Genomic DNA, 22,564 nt, shown 5'->3' with positions numbered 1-22,564 from the left:
TGTCCAGGGGACTGTCCTGCACCTCTTCCATCCCTCAGTGAGGCTGAAGGATGCTCCTGCACTTCTTCCATCACTTGGCAGAGCCAGGGCAGTGTCCTGCACATTCTCCATCCCTCGCTAAATCCACAGGATTGTCCTGCACTCCTTTTATCTCTCTGAGTGACCACAGGACTGTCCTGAACATTCTCCATCCCTCACTGAGGCTGAAGGATGCTCCTGCACCTCTTCCATCGCTTGGCAAGGCCAGAGGATTGTCCTGCACTCCTTCCAGCCCTCTGTCTGTCCACAGCGTTGTCCTGCACTCCCTCCATCCCTCAGTGAGGCCGAAGGCTGCTCCTGCACCTCCTCCATCCCTGTGTATGTCCAGAGAATTGTCCTGCACCTCCTCCACACCTCAGTGAAGCCAAAGGTTGCTCCTGCACCTCCTCCATCCCTGTGTCTGTCCAGGGGTTTGTTCTGCACCTCCACCATCCCTCAGAGGCCAAAGGATGTTTCTGCACCTCCTCCATCACTTGGCAAAGCCACAGGATTGTCCTGCACTCCCTCACCCCTCTCTGCATCCACAGGATTGTCCTGCACCCCCTCCATCCCTCTCTGAACCCACAGGATTGTCCTGCACTCCTTCCATCCCTCTGTGTGTCCAGGACTGTCCTGCACTCCCTCATCCCTCTCTGAACCCACAGGATTGTCCTGCACTCCTTCCATCCCTCTGTGTGTCCAGGACTGTCCTGCCCTCCCTCATCCCTCAGTGAGGCCGAACGCTGCTCCTGCACCCCCTCCACCCCTCTGTGTCTCCCCAGGATTGTCCTGCCCTCCCTCATCCCTCTCTGCATCCATGGGACTCTCCTGCACCTCCTCCCTCCCTGGCCGAGCCCCGGGGCCTCTCCTGCCCCCGCTGCAGCTCCGGGCGATCCCAGATGCCGCTCCCGCATCTCCCGGTGCCGCTCCCGGTGCCGTTCCCGGTGCGGCGGCGGGCGGGGGGCGGTCGCTGTGGTAACGCGCGTGCGGCGCAGGGGCGGGAGGGATGCTCGGCGCGGGGATGGCTCCCGGCGGACGGGCAGCGCTGCCTGCGGGCCATGGGCTCCCCTGAAGGTAGGGCCTGACCCCCGCACCCCATCCCGCACCCCTCGGGCACCCTCCTGCACCGGGCACGGCCGGGACCGGCGTGACCCAGCGGGCTCCGGGCTCGCTTTGAGTGGGTGCATGAAACACCGCGCGTTGTGGGTTGGAGCGGGATCGGGGCGCCCCCAAACTCCTCCCGCGGGCCCCCCCAGGCGTGTCGGTGCCACGGCCGGGTCAGGCGGCCGAGCAGCCCCCGGGCGCAGGTGGCGGCCGCCGAGCAGCCGCTGCGATCGTCTTCATGCTTGAGAAACTGGGTTAGTGGCGGCGGAGAGGCGGCCGCAGCCTCGATGATTCACGGGCACGGCCCCGGGCAGCGGCGGGGCCCGGAGGTGCCCCCCGGGATGGCGGAGCCAGGACCGGGATGCTCCGGCCAGCCAGGCCGGCCCCGGCGCTGAAGGACACGCGTGTGGATCCCCCTGGGGCTGTATCCCTGCCAGATGTTCACCTCTGGGCCTGGATGCCGCCCAGATGTGCAGCCCTGGGTGCGTTTCCTCCCAGATGTGCAGCCCGGACACACCCCAGGCCCTGCGCGTCCACCCGGAGGGGTCCAGCAGCCTTTTCCTGAGCGGGGTGGGGGGAAACTGAGGCAGCGAGGAGCAGAAGCAGCGAGGAGGAGCCCCCGAACGGGAGCTGCTGCTGTCACCAGGCAGCGCTCCCACACAGAGCCGGGAATAGACTCCGGATCCCGGCGCTGCGGCACCAACGCAGCCCCGCCGCCCCCGGCGGGTCCGGCCGCGGCTCCGCTCCCGTGCCCGAGCCCGGGGTGCCGGGATCGCGTTCCGAGCGGCCCCGGAGGGATGGAGGTGACCGCAGCCCCCCCTGCCCTGCCCTGCGCAGAACCGCGACCCCCAGGGTTTGGGGGGCATTGGGGTTTTGGGGCTCAGCTCTCCCCGCCAGAGCCCAGCGCTCGCTTGTGGCAGATTCCCAGCACCTCCCAACCCTCCCTGAGCTGCGCCGGTGCCGCGGATGGAAATTCCCGCTGGATTTCCCCTCCCGGGGCAGCGAGGGGTGGGCGCAGCGCCCCCAGCCCCATCCTGGGGGTGGGATCGGGCGGGAGGTGCCGACCCCCCCCCCCCACCACCCCTCGCCCCACGCTGCCGCAGCCCCGTGAGGTGCTGGGGGTGCCAAAATCCCTCCAAAACCCCTCCGGGGGGAGCGGGGGCAGCCGCGCCCGGTACCCAGCGGGGGCCGGGGGGTGCCAGGGCTGCCCCTGGCAGCGGGGCCAGGCCGGGTTATTCCTGTTTTCCTCCCTCTTTGTGCCGGGGAAGCGGGAGGAGCGGCAGCCAATACTGCTTCGTCATGATGCCGGTTAATTCTCCTCTTGTTGGGAAAGGGACTGAGCCAGCAGCGAGCCGGGGAGAGGCGAGCGGCACCCACGCGGCCACCGCCGCCCCCCTCCCGGGCAGCCACGCACTCCCGCACCCTCCCAGCCCAGCTCCACGCAGCCTCCCCCGCACGCCCAGCGCGGTTATCGGGCGGCGGGGCCGGGCTGCCGGGGGGTGATAGGCTCCTGCTGCCGTCCTCCCGCCCGCGTCCCCGCTCTCACGGCTCTGGATGCGCCGCAGCCCCCCCGGGAGCCCACGCGTGATCGGGGGCTGGGTGGGAGCATCGCCCCGCGGCCGGAGGGATGCGGTGAGCCCGGCCGTAGGTGAGTGAGCGGCTCGGCAGGCACGGGGACACGGCTGGGGACACGGAAGGTGCGGGGGGGCCGGGTCGTGGTGGCCGCTCTCCGTTTTCCCGTCGCTTTTTCCCCCCCCACGTTTTGTCCCCACCTTGTCCCCACTGCTGCCAGCGCTGGGGGAGGAACGCGGGGACCCCTCCCCGAGCCCCCCCTGCGGCACCACAGCGCCCTCAGAGCCCCCCCGGGACCACCCCCGTGTCCCCTCCCCGGGGACATCGCCGGGGGACGAGGCCGGGACCGCCCAGCCCTGCCCAGCCCCACCTGAGGGGGGAATTTGTGGGGTCTCAGCGCTGCTGCTGCTGCTGGGGGGGAACCCCCCAATCCCATCCCCTCCGTGAAGGGTTGGATGCTCCCTGGCCGTGGTGGACACGGAATTTTGGGGTGCCCCAACCCCCCTGGCAAAGCCCGGAGGCGGCAAATTCCCATTTCCCCACTGCCCCGAGCATCGAGGGGGGATTTAGGGGCAGAAGAAATTCCCATTTCCCCACCGCCAGGGAGCATCGAGGGGTGATTTAAGGGCAGAATTCGGGGCGCAAATTCGGGGCGTCCCCCCCAATCTCTTTGCTGTGCATGCAGCCAAGGGGGAGGGGGGTTCAGCTGCTGGCTGTGGGTGCCAGGCTGGGCTCATTCCTCGCCCACCTCGGGACCCCCGGGTGTCCTGTCAGGTGTGACCCCCCCGGGTCACCCCAGGTGCGGTGTTGGGGTGCCCAGGCCCCCATCCCGGGGTACCCAACGCTGGGCGTGCCGAGCCCAGGGCTGGCAGAACCGGGGGGGTTTTTGGGGTGCGGGGGCTCCCCCAAACCCCCGGGGGAGGCGCGGAGGGCGCGGCCTCCTCACACATCCCCAGCGGGTCCCTCCGCGTGCGGGATGAGCAGGCTAATCCCACTTTAATCCCGGATTACGAGCCACGTGAGGCGCGGCCCAGAGCGGGGCTGTGGGGTGGCCAGCGGGGCAGGGGGGCCGGGCAAGGAGCCCCCCGCTCATCCCCGGGAGTTTTGGGGTTCAGGCCACGTCTCCCCCGTCTAAACCTGCAGGGCAGGGCCGGGGGAAAGCTGCGTTGGCCCAGATTCCGCGGGTGGGAGGAAGCGAGGAGGTGGAAATGCCTCCTTCATCTCCATCCGCTCCGGGATGGGGTGGGCGGGTTGTTGATACCCTCCCCCCCTTCCCCTCCCCTCCCCATCCACCTTCCATGTGGGGAAACTGAGGCACGGAGCATCCCCGTGCGCGCGGCTGGTCCATCCCAGCCATGGAAAAACGCCCGGGGCTGGCAGCTGGTGGCTTTGGAGGCCACCGAGGTGGCGGGGCAGCGACACGGGAGCGATGGCTGGCGACAGCCACGCCGGCCCTGCGGGGACAGAAACAGGACAAAGGAGGAACCGGACACCGGCGGGGCGCGGGTCGCGGAGCCGCTGTCGCTGTCGCGCTCAGGTTGCCCGTGGGGCCCCGCGTGTGGCGGTGCCTCGGTTTCCCCGGTGAGCGGGGAGGATGCTCCGGGCCTCGCCTGCGCTGTTTGTTTGGAGCTTGTGGTGGGAGGAGGAGCAGCAGCAGCAGCAGGAGGAGGAGGAGGAGGAGGGCTGGGCCGGGCTGGGAAGCACCGGACACCGTTCCCAGGGCTGGCGGGAACCGTCTGTTCAGGGAACTTGTGACCCCGGCTGTCCCCCCCGTGCCGCTGCTGGCTGCGAGCCGCGACAGCCGCGCCACGATTCGGGCACTGGTGGCACGGGCGGGAAGGGAGAGTGAGGAGGAGGAGGAGGAGGGGATGGAGGAAGGCTGGGGGTCCCCTGTCGCTCCCCCCCGGCCGTGGGGGGGTTCTCAGGGCCTGGCCCCTGGCGCGGGGCCGGGCGCTGATCGCTTTGGCGGCTGCGAAAAGTCAAATCCGGATTTCCTCGGGGTGGGGAGGAGGGAACCGAGCTCTTCCCGCGGCAGCGCAGCCCTGGCTCCCCTCACGGGGGGGGCACCGGCACCCCTGCATGCCGGTGAGCCCCGCCCGCACGTGTCCTGTCCGTCTGTCCGCCCATCCATCCCTCCTTCCTTCCTTCCTCCATCTCGCTCCCTCTTCCCACGCTCCCTGCCCGGCTCTTTTCGGTCCCCTCAGCATCTCCCTGGGAGGGGGACGCGCTGCGTGTCCCCCCCTCCTGTCCCCGCTCCCCCGAGCCCTCCTGGCCGGGAAAATCCCAAAACAGCCGCGCTTATCTCGGGCCAGGCGCGGACCTGGCCGCGGCTCCGCGGTTTGATCGGGGGTTGCCACGGGGACCGCGGCTGCCATCGGGGCGGTGGCTCCTGCCTGCTCCTGATAAGCTGTCCCCGCGCTCTGGGGACGCGGGGGGGGCCCCGTGGTGGCCGAGGTGGCTGCGCGGGCCTGGCACCTCCGGCCAATTTTGTGGCGTCGCTCCGCAGCCCCGGTTCGGGTTCGTTTTCCTTCCCCTCCGCTCCCGTTCTCCGCCATCGCCTCCATCTGCTCGCTGTCACCGCGTCCCTCCGGTGTCCCCAGCGCGACCGGGGGCGGGGGGCGAGGCTGGCTCCGTCCGGCGCTGGAAAGTGTGAGCTCAGGGCTGTGCCCAAGCGGACAATGCCGCCCTTGTGCCGCTCTGGCGCTGCCCATCGCACCGGTCCCGGGTCCCGGGAGGGGCTGGGGATGGGCTCAGCGCCTTGAACCCCGCGCCAGGGACGGATCTGGGGGGGGTCTTTGTGGCGGGGGGGTCCCCAGGGAGGGCAGAGCCGCCTCCCCCCGCAGCCCGAGGATGCTCCCGGGTCTCTCGGACCCATCCCCGCGTCCCACGGGAGCGACATCGGCGGGGACAGCGGGCTCGGTGTCCCCAAGGCGGTGCCACCCCCGTGCCCAGCCTGCAGGGCTGGAGCTGCCCGCGCCGCTGTCGCTGTCACCGCACGAGCTTTTCCCAACTCCGTCCCTTCTGAAAGGAGAAGGTTGGAGGAGAATGGGGAATTTTCCCCTTTGTGCGCTCCATTGTGGCCTCAGAGCGCGGCCGGGCCCGAGCCCCGGGGGCTCCGGGGGGCCGAGCCCGTCCCGCTGCCCGTGGAGCCTTCTGGAGGCCGCACAAGGGACAAAAGGGCGACACCGCCGCCAGCACCGTCAGCACCGGCGGGCAGGGACGCGCGGCGGGCACGGGGACAGCGTGGGGACAGCGTGGGGACAAGGGCAGGTTTGTCACCCACTCACGGCCACCGCTGTGCTCTCCCTGCAGAGGGAACAGCCGAGCCCCAGCGCCCAGGGGGATGTGGAGCCACAGAGGCAGCGGTGAGTGCGGTGTCCCCTGCCTGTCACTGTCCCCTGCTTGTCCCATCCCTGTGCCCTGCCTGTCCCTGTCCCTCACCTGTGCCCTGCCTGTCCTTCTCCTTCCCCTCCTTGTCCCTCACCTGTCCCCTGCCTGTCCCCTTGGGGGACTGGGAAGGCCTGTCCCCTGCCTATACCTGTCCCCTGCCTATACCTGTCCCCTCACCTGTGCCCTGCCTGTCCCTGTCCCCCTCCTGTGCCCTCGCCTGTCCCTCCACCTGTCCCTCCCTGTCTCTGTCCCCCTCACTGTCTCCTGCCTGCCCCTGTCCCATCCCTGTCCCCTGCCTGTGCCTGTGCCCTGCCTGTCCCCGTCCCCTCACTGTCCCTCACCTGTGCTCTGCCTCTCCCCTTCCTGGGGGACAGTGGCACCTCCTGGCAGGCCTGTTCTGCTGCCAGCACTGGGGCCGTGCCACCCCTGTCTGGCACTGGGGCTGTGTCCCCCTCGTTTGGCACTGGGGCTGTGCCACCCCTGTCTGGCACTGGGGCCGTGCCCCCCTCGTTTGGCACTGGGGCTGTGCCACCCTTGTCTGGGGCTGTGCCACCCTCATTTGGCACTGGGGCCGTGCCACCCCCGTGCCCGCTGTGGGCCCAGCCCGTGCCAGGAGGGCGGTGGGATGTGGGACCCCCACCCAGGGGGGCCCTGTGCCCACCCTGGCAGTGCCCAAACCCCTCTGTGCCCACAGGACCCTGTGACTGACACAGCCCCAGCCCGCGGCTGAATGGAAAGACTGCAGAAGGTACAGGGGGGTGGGGACGGGTTTGGGGGTCCAGGGAGGGTTTGAGGGTCCAGAACAGGATTCTGGGGGTCCAGGGAAGGTCTTGGGGGTGCAGGGAGGGTAAAGGAGGTCCAGAAAGGGTGTTTGGGGTCCGGAACAGGGTTTTTGGGGTCCAGGGAGGGTGTTGGGGGACTGGGAAGGGTGTTGGGGGACTGGGAAGGGTTTGGGGGTCCAGGAAGGGTGTTGGGGGTCCAGAAGAGGGTTCTGGGGGGCCAGGGAAGGTCTTGGGGGTCCAAGGAGGGCATTGACGGTCCAGAACAGGGTTCTGGGGTCCAAGGAGGCTGTTGGGGGTGCAGGGAGGGTGTTGAGGGTCCAAAACAGGGGTTCAGGAAGTTCTCGGGGGTCCAAGGAGGCTGTTGGAGGTCCAGAACGGGGTTCTGGGGGTCCAGTGAAGGTTCTGGGCTTCAGGAAAGGTCCTGGGCTGCCAGACAAGGTGCTGGGGGTCTGGGGATAGAGAACAGCGTGCTGGGGGTCCAGGGAAGGTTCTGGAGGTCCAGAGAAGGTGCTGGGGGTCCAAGAAAGGATATTGGGGGTACAGAGAAAGTGCTGGGGGTACAGAACGGGGTGCTGGGGGTCTGGACGGGGTGTTGGGGGGTCCAGGAAAAGTGCTGGGGGTACAGAACAGGGAACTGGGGGTCCAGAGAAGGTGTTGGGGGTCCAGGGAAGGGTGTCGGGGGTCTGGAAAGGTGCTGGGGGTTTAGGCCCGGTTCTGGGGGTACAGAGAAGGTTCTGGGCATCCAATAAAGGGTTTTGGGGGTCCGGGAAAGGTGCTGGGGGTCCTGGCAGGGTGCTGGGGGTCCAGAGATGGTTCTGGAAGTTCAAGGAAGGGTGTTGCGGGTACAGGGAAAGTGCTGGCAGTACAGAACAGGGTGCTGGGGGTCCAGAGAAGGTTCTGGGGATCCAATAAAGGGTGCTGGGGGTCCAGAGAAGGTTCTGGGGGTGTGGGCAGGGTGCTGGGGATCAAGGCAGGGTGTTGGGGGTACAGAGAAGATTTTGGGGGTCCAGGGAAGGGTGTTGGGGGTCCTGGCAGGGTGCTGGGGGTCCTGGCAGGGTGCTGGGGTGTCCAGAGAAGGTTCTGGGGGTGTGGGCAGGTTCTGGGGGTCCTGGCAGGGTGCGGGGGGTGCTGGGGGTCCTGGCAGGGTGCTGGAGAATGGGGAGCCCCGCACGCACACGGGGCTGGTGCCAAAGGCAGGGGCAGTCGTGGGCCGCTGTTAGCCCGGCCCTGCCTTCCTCCTCCTCCTCCTCGTCCTCCTCCTCCTCCTCCTCCTCCTCGTCCTCCTGCCCAGCCTGGCAGCACCATCTGGCGGCAGCGCGTCCTGGCCGCGCCGCTGTCACCTCCCGGCTGTCCCAGCTGTCCCCTGCCTGCCCGTGCCCACCAGAAACGCCCGTCCCAAGGAATTTGGGATCCGTGGGTGTGAGGGTGCTCGCAGGGGTCCGAGGATGAGGGAGGAGACGAGGATCTGACTCCATGTTTCCGAAGGCTGATTTATTATTTTATGATATATATTACATTAAAACTCTACTAAAAGAATAGAAGAAAGGATTTCATCAGAAGGCTGGCTAAGAATAGAATAGCAAAGAATGATAACAAAGGTTTGTGGCTCGGACAGAGAGTCCGAGCCAGCTGGGCTGTGATTGGCCATTAATTAGAAACAACCACATGAGCCCAATCCCAGATGCACCTGTTGCATTCCACAGCAGCAGATAACCATTGGTTACATTTTGTTCCTGAGGCCTCTCAGCTTCTCAGGAGGAGAAATCCCAAGGAAAGGATTTTCCATCAAAGATGTCTGTGACACGTGGGCACGGGGGGTCGGGGTCTCTGCTGCTCACAGGGACCCCGGGATGTGTTCAAGTCTCTTTTCCCAGCCCGGCAGTCAAAGAAGGAGTCAGGGCTCTTCAGTTCTCATTCCCAAGGTTGTTTATTGTTCCTTGTCCATAAAATTCTTTCTCTGCCCTGCCGAGGTCCATCCAGCAGGACAGACAGAGGCACACTGACACCCTCAGTTATCTTTTTATACTAAAAACTACGTGCACAATATTTACAATTCCTTCCCAATGCCCATCACCTGTGTTAGACAGTGAGCTTCTACTCTAAACCAATCTGTAAGTGTCACCATCACAGCACAAGATGGAGGCCAAGAAGAAGAAGGAGAAAGGCTGGACACACCCAGATCCCTCCATCTTGCCCCCTGAGCCCCCATTCTAAAAACCCCAAAATTCTATTTTTCACCCCATGATAAATTCACTCTCATTCTACCTAAACTGTCGTGGCTTGCAGGTCTTCATATAAAGTTGATAATTTTTTTCCATGGGTTAGAATCAAAGCCACAGAGGTGTCTTGGGCTCTGAGCCCCCATTCTTAAACCCCCAAAAAATCTATTTTCCACCCCATGACAAACTAACTATTATTCTACTTTGAATTTCGTGGCTTGCAGGTCTTCATATAAGTTTGGTAATTTTTTTCCATGGGTTAAAATCAAAATCACAGGGGTCTTGGTCTCTGTGCCAAGGTCTCTGAGCCCCCATTCTAAAACCCCCCAAAAAAATCTATTTTCCACCCCATGACAAACCATTATTCTACTTAAACTCTTTTGACTTGTAATTCTTCATCTAAGGTTGGGAATTATTTTTTCCAAGGGCTGAATCAAAGGCACAGGGGTCTTGAGCTCTGTTCCAGGGTCTCTGAGCCCCCATTCTAAAAACCCCAAAAAATCTATTTTTCACCCCATGATAAATTCACTCTCATTCTACTTAACCTGTCCTGGCTTACAGGTCTTCATATAAGGTTGATAATTTTTTTCCATGGGTTAAAATCAAAGCCACAGAGGTGTCTTGGGTTCTGTGCCCCCATTCTAAAAACCCCAAAAAATCTATTTTCCACCCCCTGACAAACTAACTATTATTCTACTTAAACTCTTTTCACTCGTAATTCTTTGTAATAGTTTTTTTCTTTTGACTCTTTTGACTTGTAATCCTCGATAATTGTTTTTTCCAAGGGCTGAATCAAAGGCACAGGGGTCTTGAGCTCTGTGCCCGGGTCTTGGAGCTCCTTGGCAGGGGTTTGGGCAGGGACAGACAGACAGATGTCCTGAATTCTGACACAGGGGTGTCCCCAAACCCCTTGAGCCCCTTCCTGGGCTGAACCTGCCCCCCTTTTTTCCATCCAGCAGCCTCTGACCTCCCCTGGGAGCGTCTGCTCTTCCCGCGGATCCAGCGTTCCCGGCTCTCCCTCCAGCATCGTGGTAAGGAGCCATTCCCACCTTCCCACCTCGTCCCTAAATCCCTGCGGCCGGGATGTGCCCCCCAAAACCACCCCCAGCCCCCCTGCATGGCCTTGGAGGGTGTGAACCCCCCCATTCCCAAAAAAAATCCCAACAATTCCCTTCTGCACCCCAAATGAAGGCGTTTTCCTTTCATTCCAGGCCAAAATGGACAAGGAGGTCCTGGGCTACAAGGACCTTGTAAAAATTCCCAAAAATTCCCTTCTGAACCCCAAATGAAGGAGTTTTCTTCCCTTGCAGGCCAAAGTGGACAATGAGGTTTTGGGGTAGAAGGACTTTGTAAAAATTTCCCTAAATTTCCCAAAAATTCCCATCTACACCCCAAATGAAGGCGTTTTCCTTTCATTCCAGGCCAAAATGGACAATGAGGTCCTGGGCTACAAGGACCTTATAAAAAACTCCCTAAATTTGCCAAAAATTCCCTCAATTTCCCAAAAATTCCCAAAATGGACAAGGAGGTCCTGGGCTACAAGGACCTTGTAAAAAATTCCCAAAAATTCCCTTCTGAACCCCAAATGAAGGAGTTTTCTTCCCTTGCAGGCCAAAGTGGACAATGAGGTTCTGGGCTACAAGGATCTTGTGAAAAATTCCCTAAATTTCCCAAAAATTCCCTTCTGCACCCCAAATGAAGGCGTTTTCCCTTCTTCCCAGGCCAAAATGGACAGCGAGGTCCTGGGCTACAATCCCTTGAGCTCCCAATCCCAATCCCATGAGCTCCCATTCCCAACCCCATAAACTCCCAAGGACCTTGTGAAAAATTCCCTAAATTTCCCAAAAATTTCCCTTCTGCACCCCAAATGAAATTGTTTTCTCTTCCTTGCAGGCCAAAATGGACAACGAGGTCCTGGGCTACAATCCCATGAGCTCCAACCCTATAAACTCCCAAGGACCTTGGAAAAAATTCCCTAAATTTCCCAAAAAATTCCGTTCTGCACCCCAAATGAAGTTGTTTTCCCTTCTTCCCAGGCCAAAATGGACAACGAGGTCCTGGGCTACAATCCCATGAGCTCCCATTCCCAACCCCATAAACTCCCAAGGACCTTGTGAAAAATTCCCTAAATTTCCCAAAAAATTCCCTTCTGCACCCCAAAATGAAGGCATTTTCCCTTCCTTCCAGGCCAAAATGGACAACGAGGTCCTGGGCTACAATCCCATGATTCCCAATCCCATGAGCTCCCAATCCCATGAGCTCCCAATCCCATGAGCTCCCATTCCCAACCACACAAACTCCCAAGGACCTTGGAAAAAATTCCCTAAGTTTCCCAAAAATTCCCTTCTGCATCCCAAATGAAGGCGTTTTCCCTTCATTCCAGGCCAAAACGGACAACGAGGTTCTGGGCTACAAGAACCTTGTAAAAATTCCCTAAATATCCCAAAAAATTCCCTTCTGCACCCCAAATGAAGTTGTTTTCCCTTCTTCCCAGGCCAAAATGGACAACAAGGTTCTGGGCTACCATCCCACAAGCTCCCAAACCGAATGAGCTCCCATGGACCTTGGAAAAAATTCCCTAAATTTCCCAAAAATTCCCTTCTGCACCCCACATGAAGGCGTTTTCCCCTTCGTTCCAGGCCAAAATGGACAGCGAGGTCCTGGGCTACAATCCCATGATTCCCAATCCCAATCCCATGATCTCCCATTCCCAACCACACAAACCCCCAAGGATCTTGGAAAAAATTCCCTAAATTTCCCAAAAATTCCCATCTGCACCCCACATGAAGGCGTTTTCCCTTCATTCCAGGCCAAAACGGACAACGAGGTCCTGGGCTACAAGAACCTTGTAAAAAATTCCCTAAATTTACCAAAAATTCCCTAAATTTCCCAAAAATTCTCTTCTGCACCCCAAAATGAAGGCATTTTCCCTTCATTCCAGGCCAAAATGGACAACGAGGTTCTGGGCTACAGTCCCACGAGCTTCCAAACCGAATGAGCTCCCAAAGACCTTGGAAAAAATTCCCTAAATTTCCCAAAAATTCCCTTCTGCACCCCAGATGAAGGCGTTTTCCTTTCATTCCAGGCCAAAATGGACAACGAGGTCCTGGGCTACAATCCCATGGTTCCCCATCCCATGAGCTCCCAATCCCAATCCCATGATCTCCCATTCCCAACCACACAAACTCCCATGGACCTTGGAAAAAATTCCCTAAATTTCCCAAAAATTCCCATCTGCACCCCAAATGAAGTTGTTTTCCCTTTGTTCCAGGCCAAAATGGACAACGAGGTCCTGGGCTACAAGGACCTGGCTGCCATCCCCAAGGACAAAGCCATCCTGGACATCGAACGCCCCGACCTGATGATCTACGAGCCCCACTTCACCTACTCGCTGATGGAGCACGTGGAGCTGCCCCGGAGCCGCGAGGTGAGCGGGAATTCCCCGGGGGTTTTGGGACAATCCCACCTGGAGAGGTGGGATCGCCGTGGTGGAGCAGAATTCTCAAAAAATAGGGAAAAAATTCCAGCAGAAAAATAGCAAAAATTCATGAAAATTCGTTGTAATTCGTGACAGCGCATGAAGGTTTTTCAAGTTGTTAGAATTCAGTAAAAAATATTGAATTAATTAAAATCAATTCAAATTAATTCAAAATTGAGTTAAAATTAATTAAAGTAAAATGAATAAAAACGAAATATAATTAATCATAAAGAAATTAATAGAATTTTATTATAAATAAAATAATAAATTTTAAAACATTAAAAAAATAGAAGGAATAGAATTCTAGAATAATAGGAAAAAATTCCAGCAGAAAAATAGCTAAAATTGATTTAAATTCATTATAATTTGTAATAGTTCCTGAGGGTTATTAAAATTGCTAGGATTCAGTAAAAAACCATTAAATTAATTAAAATTCAGTAAAATTAGTTGAAAATTAAATTTAAATGTATTAAAATAAAGTGAATAAAAATAAAATATAATAAATCATAAAGAAATTAATAGAATTTTATTATAAATAAAATAATAGATTTTTAAAAATTAAAAACTAGAAGGATTACCAAGCTGGAATAGAATTCTAGAATAATAGGAAAAAATTCCAGCAGAAAAATAGCTAAAATTTATTAAAATTCTTTATAATTCGTAACAGTTCCTGAAGGTTATTAAAATTTTTAAGATTCAGTAAAAACCATTAAATTAATTAAAATTCAGTAAAATTAATTTGAAATTAAATTTAAATTGATTAAAATAAAAATAATTTTAAAAAATAAAATAAAAAATAAATTGGAAATAAATTAATAAAGTTTTATTATAAAGAAAATAACATTTTGTAATGATAATATTTTAATATGTTTAATACTATATTAAGTCATTATATAATTTATATTTTATCATATTATATTACATTACATTATGTTTTATTGCATTACATTTTATTATGTTATATTATATTACATTATAATGTAATGTAATATAATTTAATATAATTGAATGTATTACATTATATTACATTATATTACATTATATTACATTATATTACATTACATTACATTACATTATATGATGTTATATAACATATTATATTACATTACATTATACTAATTATATTATATTTACATTTTTACTATTATTTTATAATATTATAATATTTTATAATTATATAAATCAAATTAAAAGAAATTAAAAATAAATCAAAATGACTTCAATCCTTGCCTTCTGCAGCGCTCCCTGTCTCCCAAATCCATGTCTCCTCCTCCGTCTCCAGAGGTGAGTCCTGGCCCTGCTGGGCTGTGTGGGGAGGGGGTGGTGCTGAACTGGGGGGGCTCTCGCTGACCCCGATCCCGTTTTCCCGCAGGTGATCCGGGAGTGGCTGGAGAGCCGCCCCCCCAGCAGCACCGCGCTGCCCCCCTCGCGCCAGGGCCCTGCTCCCACGCGCAGCAGCGTCCAGCACTTCCACCGCCCCGGTACCGCCCCGGCCCCCCAAAACGGGACCCCAGCACTGCCCGAGGCAGCCGGGCCCGCCTGGAGCCTCCTCCCAGCTCCATCAGCTCCCGTTCCCTTGGGTTCCCAACCCCATGAGCTTCCATTCCCATCCCCATAAACTCCCGTTCCTAATCCCGTCAGCTCCCAATCCCATGAGTTCCCATTCCCAATCCCATGAGCCTTCCAACCCCACAAATTCCCATTCCCAACCCCATAAATTCCCATTCCCAATCGCATGAGCTCTCATTCCCAAACCCATAAACTCCCACTCTTTACCCCATGAGCTCCCATTCCCAATTCCATGAGCTTCCATTCCCAGGCCCATAAATTCCCACTCCCAACCCCATGAGTTCCCATTCCCAATTTCATCAACTCCCATTCCCAACACCCGTGAGTTCCCAATCCCATGAGTTCCCATTCCCAACCCCATAAATTCCCATTCCCAACCCCATGAGCTCCCAGCCCCATAAATTTCCACTCCCAATCCCATGAGTTCCCACTCCCAATCCCATGAGCCTCCAGCTCCATGAGCTCCCACTCCCATTCCCATCTCATTCCCAACCCCATGAGCTCCCATTCCCAACCCCACGAGCTCCCAATCCCACGAGTTCCCATTCCCAACCCCAAATCCCCCTTTTCTCCAGAGACCGACACCACAGAGCTCAACATTTACAAGAAGCCCCCGATCTACCGGCAGAAAGGTGAGTGTGGGGAGGGGAGGGGTCCATCCCACGGGATGGGGCACCCCGGGATGCCCCCTCACCCCACCCTGTGCCCCCAGACCACCATTCCAGTGCCCACCACGGGAAGCATCTCATCGAGGACCTGATCATCGAATCCTCCAAATTCCCGGCGGCGCAGCCCCCGGATCCCAACCAGCCCGCCAAGATCGAGACCGACTACTGGCCCTGCCCGCCCTCGCTGGCCGTCGTGGGTAGGTGGGACCAGGGGGGTCTTCCCTCCTAGACACCCCAGGGGGGGCTGGGGATGGCTGGAATGTCCCTTTGTCCCTTTTCCCGCAGAGACGGAGTGGAGGAGGCGGATGGCGTCCAAGAGAGGTGAGGAGGAGGATGAGGATCTGACGGAGGAGATGAAGAACCTGCGGGAGCTCCAGAGGCAGGAGCTGAGCAAGGTCAGGGGCGGGGTGGGAGCTCTGAGGGGCTGGGGGGGCTGGCACCGATCCCAACGGGGGTCCCTTGGTGGCACTTCTGAGGTGACACTGGCACCGATCCCAACGGGGGTCCCTTGGTGGCACCTCTGAGGTGACACTGGCACCGATCCCAACGGGGGTCCCTTGGCGGCAGCTTTGGAGGGCTGGGGGGGCTGGCATTGATCACAACGGGGGTCCCTTGGTGGCACCTCTGAGGTGACACTGGCACCGATCCCAACGGGGGTCCCTTGGTGGCAGCTTTGGAGGGCTGGGGGTGTGATGGCACCAATCCCAAAAGGGGTTGGGATAAAAATAAAATAAAAATAAATTTAATTTAATTTAATTTAAAATAAATTCAAATTAATTCAATCCTCAGTGGCAGCTCTGAGGGGCTGGGGGTGATGACACCAATCCCAACAGGGGTCCCTTGATGGCACCTCTGAGGGGCTGAGGGGACACTGGCACTGATCCCAATGGGGGTCCCTTGGTGGCAGTTTTGGGGGGCTGGGGGTGATGGCACTGATCCCAAAGGAGGTTCCTGGGTTCCCAGGTCACCTCCAACCTCGGGAAGCTGATCCTGAAGGAGGAGATGGAGAAGTCGCTCCCGATCCGGAGGAAAACTCGCTCGCTGCCGGACCGGACGCCTTTCCACACGTGTGAGTGGGATGGTTCTCCTGAATCCTGCCCTTTCCCTCCTCACCTCTGGGAGCCTGCACCCCCATTCTGCACCCCAAATCCTGCCTGTAAATCCCAAATCCTTCCTGCACACCCCAAATCCCGCCTGTACATCTCAAACCCCACCCGCACCTCTCAAATCCCGCCTGTACATCCCAAATCCCACCTGTACACCCCAAATCCCGCCTGTACATCCCAAATCCCGCCTGTACATCCCAAATCCCACCTGTACATCCCAAATCCCGCCTGTACATCCCAAATCCCACCTGTACATCCCAAATCCTGCCTGTAAATCCCAAATCCCGCCTGTACATCCCAAATCCCACCTGTACATCCCAAATCCCGCCTGTACATTCCAAATCCTGCCTGTAAATCCCAAATCCCGCCTGTACATCCCAAATCCCACCTGTACATCCCAAATCCCGCCTGTACATCTCAAACCCCACCTGCACCTCTCAAATCCTTCCTGCACACCCCAAATCCCGCCTGTACATCCCAAATCCTGCCTGTACATCCCAAATCCCGCCTGTACATCCCAAATCCTGCCTACACCTCCCAAACCCCACCTGTACCCCCTAAATCCCACCTGCACCCCTGCTCATCCCTGCCCATCTCTGATGGTCCCTGCCTGTCCCCAAATGTCCCTAAAGGTCCCTAAAAGTCCCAGCCCATCCCTGATGGTCCCTGCCCATCCGTGTCCATCCCTGCCTGGCCCTCAATGTCCCTAAAGCTCCCTGCCTGTCCCTGGTGGTCCCTCCCCATCCCTGATGGTCCCTGATGGTCTCTGCCTGTCCCTACAGGTTTCTGCCTGTCCCTGCCCATCCCTAAAGGTCCCTAAAGATCCCTGCCTGTCCCTGCTAATTCCTAAAGGTCCCTGTCCTTCCCTGCCTGTCCTTAAATGTCCCTAAAGGTCCCTGCCTATCCCTGATGGTCCCTGCCTGTTCCTGTCCATCCCTGAAGGTCCCTAAATGTCCCTAAAGGTCCCTGCCCGTCCCTGCCTGTCCCCAAATGTCCCCAAGGGTCCATGATGGTCCCTGCCTGTCCCTAAATGTCCCTGATGGTCTCTGCCCATTCCTGCCTGTCCCTAAAGGTCCCTGCCTGTTCCTAAATGTCCCCAAAGGTTCCTGCCCATCCCTGCCTGTCCCCAAATATCCCTGACACTCCCTGCCCGTCCCTAAATGTCCCCAAAGGTCCCTGCCCGTCCCTGCCTGTCCCCAAATGTCTCTGACACTCCCTGCCCATCCTTAAATGTCCCCAAAGGTCCCTGCCCGTCCCTGCCTGTCCCCAAATGTCCCTGACACTCCCTGCCCATCCCTAAATGTCCCCAAATGTCCCTGACGCTCTCTGCCTCTCTCTCAGCCCTCCACACGAGCTCCAAGAGCTCCTCCCTCCCCGCCTCCGGCCGGAGCACCCTCACCCGGGTAAGGGTCCGTCAGCTGCGCCCCCCTCCCACGCTGCCGGGGTCACCCCAGCCCGGGGTCACCCTGCTCAGGGGTTTGGGGTCACCCCTGTGACCCTGTCCCCGTGTCTGTCCCTGTCCCCGTGTCTGTCCCGCACAGCTGCAGTCAGCAGAGTTCGGCTCGGCCGGGAGCGAGAAGGGGAGCCCTGGTGAGGGGCAGGGCAGGGGCTGGGGGTGTCCTGGGGATCTGGGGGGATCCCCACCCTTGGGGATAAGGGGGTGTCCCTGGGAGTGTGGGGGTGTCCTGGGGATGTCCCCAGGAATTTGGGGGTGTTCTGGGAGATGTGGGGGTGTCCTGGGGATGTGGGGGTGTCCTGAGGGTGTCCTGGTGATGTGGGGGTGCTCTGGGAATGTGGGGGTGTCCTGGGGATGCTGGAATATCCTGCAGAGATGTGGGAGAGTTTTGGGGACGTGGGGGTGTCCCTGAGAATGTGGGGGTGTCCTGGGTATCTGGGGATGTCCTGGGGATGTCCCTGGGAATGTGGGGGTGTCCCTGGAGTTGTGGGGGTGTCCTGGGAGTGCGGGGCTGCCGTGGGAGTGTGGGGCTGCCGTGGGAGTGTGGGGGTGTCCTGGGGGTGTCCTGGGGGTGTTCCCAGGAATGTGGGGGTGTCCTGAGAGCTGTGGGTGTTTCCCTGGGAATGTGGGGGTGTCCTGGAGGTGTCCCAGGGGGTGTTCCCGGGTATGTGGGGGTGTCCTGGAGGGACGCTGCAATGTCCTGGGGGATGTGGGGGTGTCCCCAGGGTCTGGGATGGGCGGCACAAGCCCGGGCCCAGCAGAATGTGGGGGCACAGCGGGGTCCCCGGGCTGAGCCCCCTCCCCTCTTCCACAGCCCTGCAGGTAAGAGCTCACCTGGACACGGACACCGAGAGCCAGGAGACGGTGACGGGGGGAGGGGACACCGGGGCCACCTCGGGGACGGTCCCTGGAGGGGGGAGGGACCTGGAGCCCCCCCTCACCCGGGCTTCAGGAGGGGGGAATTGGGGTGGGGGCCGGGCTGACCTCAGGCTTTGCCCCCCCAGAACGGCCAGCGCGGGCGGATGGACAGAGGGAACTCCCTGCCCAGCATGCTGGAGCAGAAGGTGAGAGGGGCTGGGGGCTGGGATGGGGTCAGGGAGGGCTTGGATGGCGTCAGGGGGGGCTTGGATGGGGTCAGGGGGGGCTTGGGTGGGGCTGGGGGGGCTTGGATGGGGCTGGGGGGGCTTGGGTGGGGTCAAGGGGGGCTTGGGTGGGGTTTGGATGGGGCTTGGATGGGGCTGGGGGGCTTGGGTGGGGTCAGGGGAGGCTCTCACAGCCCCGTGCCCCCCCCGTTAGAAAAATTAATCCACAAGCATCAGAGGTTTCTGTCCAAAAAGGACTGCTCTGTGTCCTAAAAAGGGAGGATGCAGCTCCCTTTTTATCCCAATTTCCAGCCACATTTCCCTTCTCTCTTTCCCCATTTCTGAGGTGCTTGAGAGGTTCAGACTCCCCAGAACACCTGATCCTAAAGATTCCCCTATAATGTATAAAACTCTCCTTTTAATTTTTAATTCTTATGGAATTTAGGGGGTTTCCCCCATTTCTGAAGTACTTGAGAGGTTCAGACTCCCTGATACCAAAGATTCCCCTCTAATGTATAACCCTCCCTTTTAGTTTTAAATTCTTATGGAATTTTGGGGTTTTTCCCCATTTCTGAGGTACTTGAGAGGTTCAGACTCCCCAGAACACCTGATCTCGAAGATTTCCCTCTAATGTGTAAAACCATGCTTTTAATTTTTAATTCTTACTGAATTTAGAGGTTTTTCTCCCCCATTGTTTCTTTCCTCTTTCAATATCCAATTTCATTTTTCAGCAAACCTAAAGTTTATTTCTAAAAGCAAATCTCTTTTTCCATTCATCAGTCAGTGGAATCCTTCCCATGGTTTCTTTTACCTCCCAGTGCTGGTTTTATCAGACCCAAACCCTGTTTATAACCACAAATCCCCCATTCCTCTGCCCCCCTTTTTGCAGATCTACCCCTACGAGATGCTGATGGTGACGAACCGAGGCCGAGTGAAGCTCCCGCCCGGCGTGGACAGGACCAGGCTGGAGGTGGGGGCTGTGCCACCCTCGGGGGGGGCTCGGGTGTGTCACCATCCCCAGTGGGTGTCACCATCCCCTGTCCATGTCACCATCCCCAGTGGGTGTCACCATCCCCTGTCCATGTCACCATCCCCAGTGGGTGTCACCATCCCCTGTCCATGTCACCATCCCCAATGGTTGTCACCGTCCCCTGTGGGTGTCACCATCCCCTGTCCATGTCACCATCCCCAGTGGGTGTCACCATCCCCTGTGGGTGTCACCATCCCCAGTGGGTGTCACCATCCCCTGTCCGTGTCACCATCCCCTGTGGGTGTCACCATCCCCAGTGGGTGTCACCATCCCCTGTGGGTGTCACCATCCCCGGTCGGTGTCACCATCCCCTGTCCGTGTCACCATCCCCTGTCCATGTCACCATCCCCAGTGGGTGTCACCATCCCCTGTGGGTGTCACCATCCCCTGTGGGTGTCACCATCCCCTGCCCATGTCACCATCCCCTGTCCATGTCACCATCCCCTGTCCCTGTCACCATCCCCTGTGGGTGTCACCATCCCCTGTGGGTGTCACTGTCCCCTGTGGGTGTCACCATCCCCTGTCCGTGTCACCATCCCCAGTGGGTGTCACCCATCCCCTGTCCATGTCACCATCCCCTGTCCGTGTCACCACCCCCTGTGGGTGTCACCATCCCCTGTCCGTGTCACCGTCCCCTATGTCACCATCCCCTGTGGGTGTCACCATCCCCTGTCCATGTCACCATCCCCTGTCCATGTCACCATCCCCGGTTGGTGTCACCATCCCCTGTGGGTGTCACCATCCCCAGTGGGTGTCACCATCCCCTGTCCGTGTCACCATCCCCAGTGGGTGTCACCATCCCCTGTCCGTGTCACCATCCCCTGTCCGTGTCACCATCCCCTGTCTGTGTCACCATCCCCTGTCCGTGTCACCATCCCCTGTCTGTGTCACCATCCCCAGTGGGTGTCACCATCCCCTGTCCGTGTCACCATCCCCTGTCCGTGTCACCATCCCCTGTGGGTGTCACCATCCCCTGTCCATGTCACCATCCCCAGTGGGTGTCACCATCCCCAGTGGGTGTCACCGTCCCCTGTCCGTGTCACCATCCCCTGTGCTTGTCACCATCCCCAGTGGGTGTCACCATCCCCAGTGGGTGTCACCGTCCCCTGTGGGTGTCACCATCCCCTGTCCGTGTCACCGTCCCCTGTGGGTGTCACCATCCCCTGTCCATGTCACCATCCCCAGTGGGTGTCACCATCCCCTGTCCATGTCACCATCCCCTGTCCGTGTCACCATCCCCTGTGGGTGTCACCATCCCCTGTCCATGTCACCATCCCCAGTGGGTGTCACCATCCCCAGTGGGTGTCACCGTCCCCTGTCCGTGTCACCATCCCCAGTGGGTGTCACCATCCCCTGTCCATGTCACCATCCCCTGTCCATGTCACCGTCCCCTGTGTTGTCACCATCCCCAGTGGGTGTCACCATCCCCTGTGGGTGTCACCATCCCCTGTCCATGTCACCGTCCCCTGTGGGTGTCACCGTCCCCTGTGCGTGTCACCATCCCCTGTCCCCTCCCGCAGCGCCACCTGTCCCCCGAGGATTTCCTGAAGGTGTTCGAGATGTCGCCGGAGGAGTTCGGCAAGCTGGCGCTGTGGAAGCGCAACGAGCTGAAGAAGAAAGCCTTCCTCTTCTGAGTCCTCCTCCTCCTGCTCCTCCTGCTCCTCCTCCTCCTCCTCGGGCCAGCTCCGTCCGTGTCGCGCCGTGGAACCGCTTCAGGGCTCCCCGCCGGTTTTTATTGGGGTCCCCCCGCCCCAGCTCCTCCAGCCCCCCCAGATCTGCGCCCCCCGCCTCAATCCTGGTGGGCTGGGGTGGCTCGAACCCGCCTGGCACGGGGGGTGGGGCTGGGGCAGCCCCTGCCCCGCGGTGGGCACGGTTCGGCCACGGGGGTCTCTGGGCTTTGTGCCCCCCCCGGGAATGTGCCTGGCTCTGCTTTCAGCCCCCTGGCGGCACTGAGGGGGCGATGGGGGGGTCCCCTCCTCCCCGAGGGTCTGCAGCCCCCACCCGCCACCCCGAGGTGTCCCCCGAGGTGCCCCCGTGCCCCACCCCGAGGCTTGGGAAGAGCCCACACTGCCAGACCGACCTTCTCCCAGCAAAGCCGGGCCCAAATCCCAGCTTAACCCCCCCCCAGCCCTGCAGCCCCCCCGGCTCTGTCCCCCCCGGTCCCTCCTGTGCCAGGAGCTGCAGGGGGCACCCCAAGGACACTGCCAGCCCTGAGGGGCAGGGGGAGCACCCCGGGGGTGGCAGGGTTGGGGTGGGGGGGGTCCCTGGAGCATCTCCAGCTGTGGATGGGGGGGATGCAGGGGGTGATGATTTGGGGGGCACCGGGTGATGATTTGGGGGGCACTCGGGTGATGATTTGGGGGGCACTCGGGTGATGATTTGAGGGGCACAGGAGCGGTGATTTCGGGAGCACAGGAGGGCACTGAGGTGATGATTTGGAGGGCACTGGGGCGATGATTTGGAGGGCACTGGGGCAATGATTTGGAGGGCACTGGGGCGATGATTTGGAGGGCACTGGGGCGATGATTTGGAGGGCACTGGGGCGATGATCCGGAGGGCACAGGAGGGCGCTGGAGTGATGATTTGAGCACTCAGCCGGCACGGATGGATTGGAGCAGGGCACGGCTCGATGGGCGCTCACCGAGGCTGGCCACTGTCCCTGTCCCCTCCCGGACAGGGCTCGGCACCGGGCAGCACCTTCCCTTCCCCGCCCCCCCCTCTCCAGGCACACGTTTTGGGCAGGACCCCTCTCTCCCTGCACCCCCCGACCCCTCCACGCTCCCCGGTTTTTTGTTTCCAGCCACTTTCCAGCCGCTAGACCTTGTTGGGATGTAAAGAATGTAATTTATCGGGAATTCACTGGCCCATACTTGCCTTTCACTGCTACAAACGACATATCTATAAATATATATATAAATATGGGTTGTTTTCGGACTGGACTACAGTGATTCACTTTCTCTGTTTTTGTTAGAGTTTATTTTATTTGCTGGTGTCGGAGAATCCGCGTGAGAGTGATTTTTTGCTTACAATTAAAGGTGAAATGGCTTTATCCAGCCCGGCTCCGCAGCTTTGCTTCCCCCTCTCGTCCAA

General features: G+C 58.6%; 1 protein-coding gene across 5 annotated transcripts; it reads left to right on the top strand.

The window, feature by feature from the left end:
* Nucleotides 1-1,002: 1,002 nt before the first annotated feature.
* Nucleotides 1,003-22,523, top strand: LOC118695277 (dematin-like). Of its 5 annotated transcripts, XM_036396747.2 has the most exons (17): nucleotides 1,003-1,092; nucleotides 6,007-6,059; nucleotides 6,779-6,832; nucleotides 10,042-10,116; nucleotides 12,357-12,512; nucleotides 13,803-13,847; nucleotides 13,936-14,044; nucleotides 14,708-14,764; nucleotides 14,845-14,997; nucleotides 15,086-15,195; nucleotides 15,764-15,869; nucleotides 17,248-17,309; nucleotides 17,448-17,496; nucleotides 18,177-18,184; nucleotides 18,367-18,426; nucleotides 19,334-19,414; nucleotides 20,995-22,523. In XM_036396747.2, the coding sequence occupies exons 3-17, from the start codon at nucleotides 6,815-6,817 to the stop codon at nucleotides 21,106-21,108; spliced, it is 1,203 nt and encodes a 400-aa protein (XP_036252640.1). In that variant the 5' UTR covers nucleotides 1,003-1,092; nucleotides 6,007-6,059; nucleotides 6,779-6,814; the 3' UTR covers nucleotides 21,109-22,523. The 5 variants fall into 5 exon arrangements, 1 of the variants encoding a protein (XP_036252640.1); XR_008508868.1 differs by having other exon boundaries at nucleotides 10,045-10,116; nucleotides 18,177-18,426; nucleotides 20,995-21,107; XR_008508865.1 differs by having other exon boundaries at nucleotides 18,177-18,426; nucleotides 20,995-21,107.
* Nucleotides 22,524-22,564: the final 41 nt, after the last annotated feature.

This window comes from Molothrus ater, chromosome 28 (genome assembly GCF_012460135.2).
Source record: "Molothrus ater isolate BHLD 08-10-18 breed brown headed cowbird chromosome 28, BPBGC_Mater_1.1, whole genome shotgun sequence".
Lineage (NCBI taxonomy): Eukaryota > Metazoa > Chordata > Aves > Passeriformes > Icteridae > Molothrus > Molothrus ater.
The sequence above is the reverse complement of the archived record's forward strand: the minus strand, read 5'-3'. Positions and strand labels throughout refer to the sequence as shown.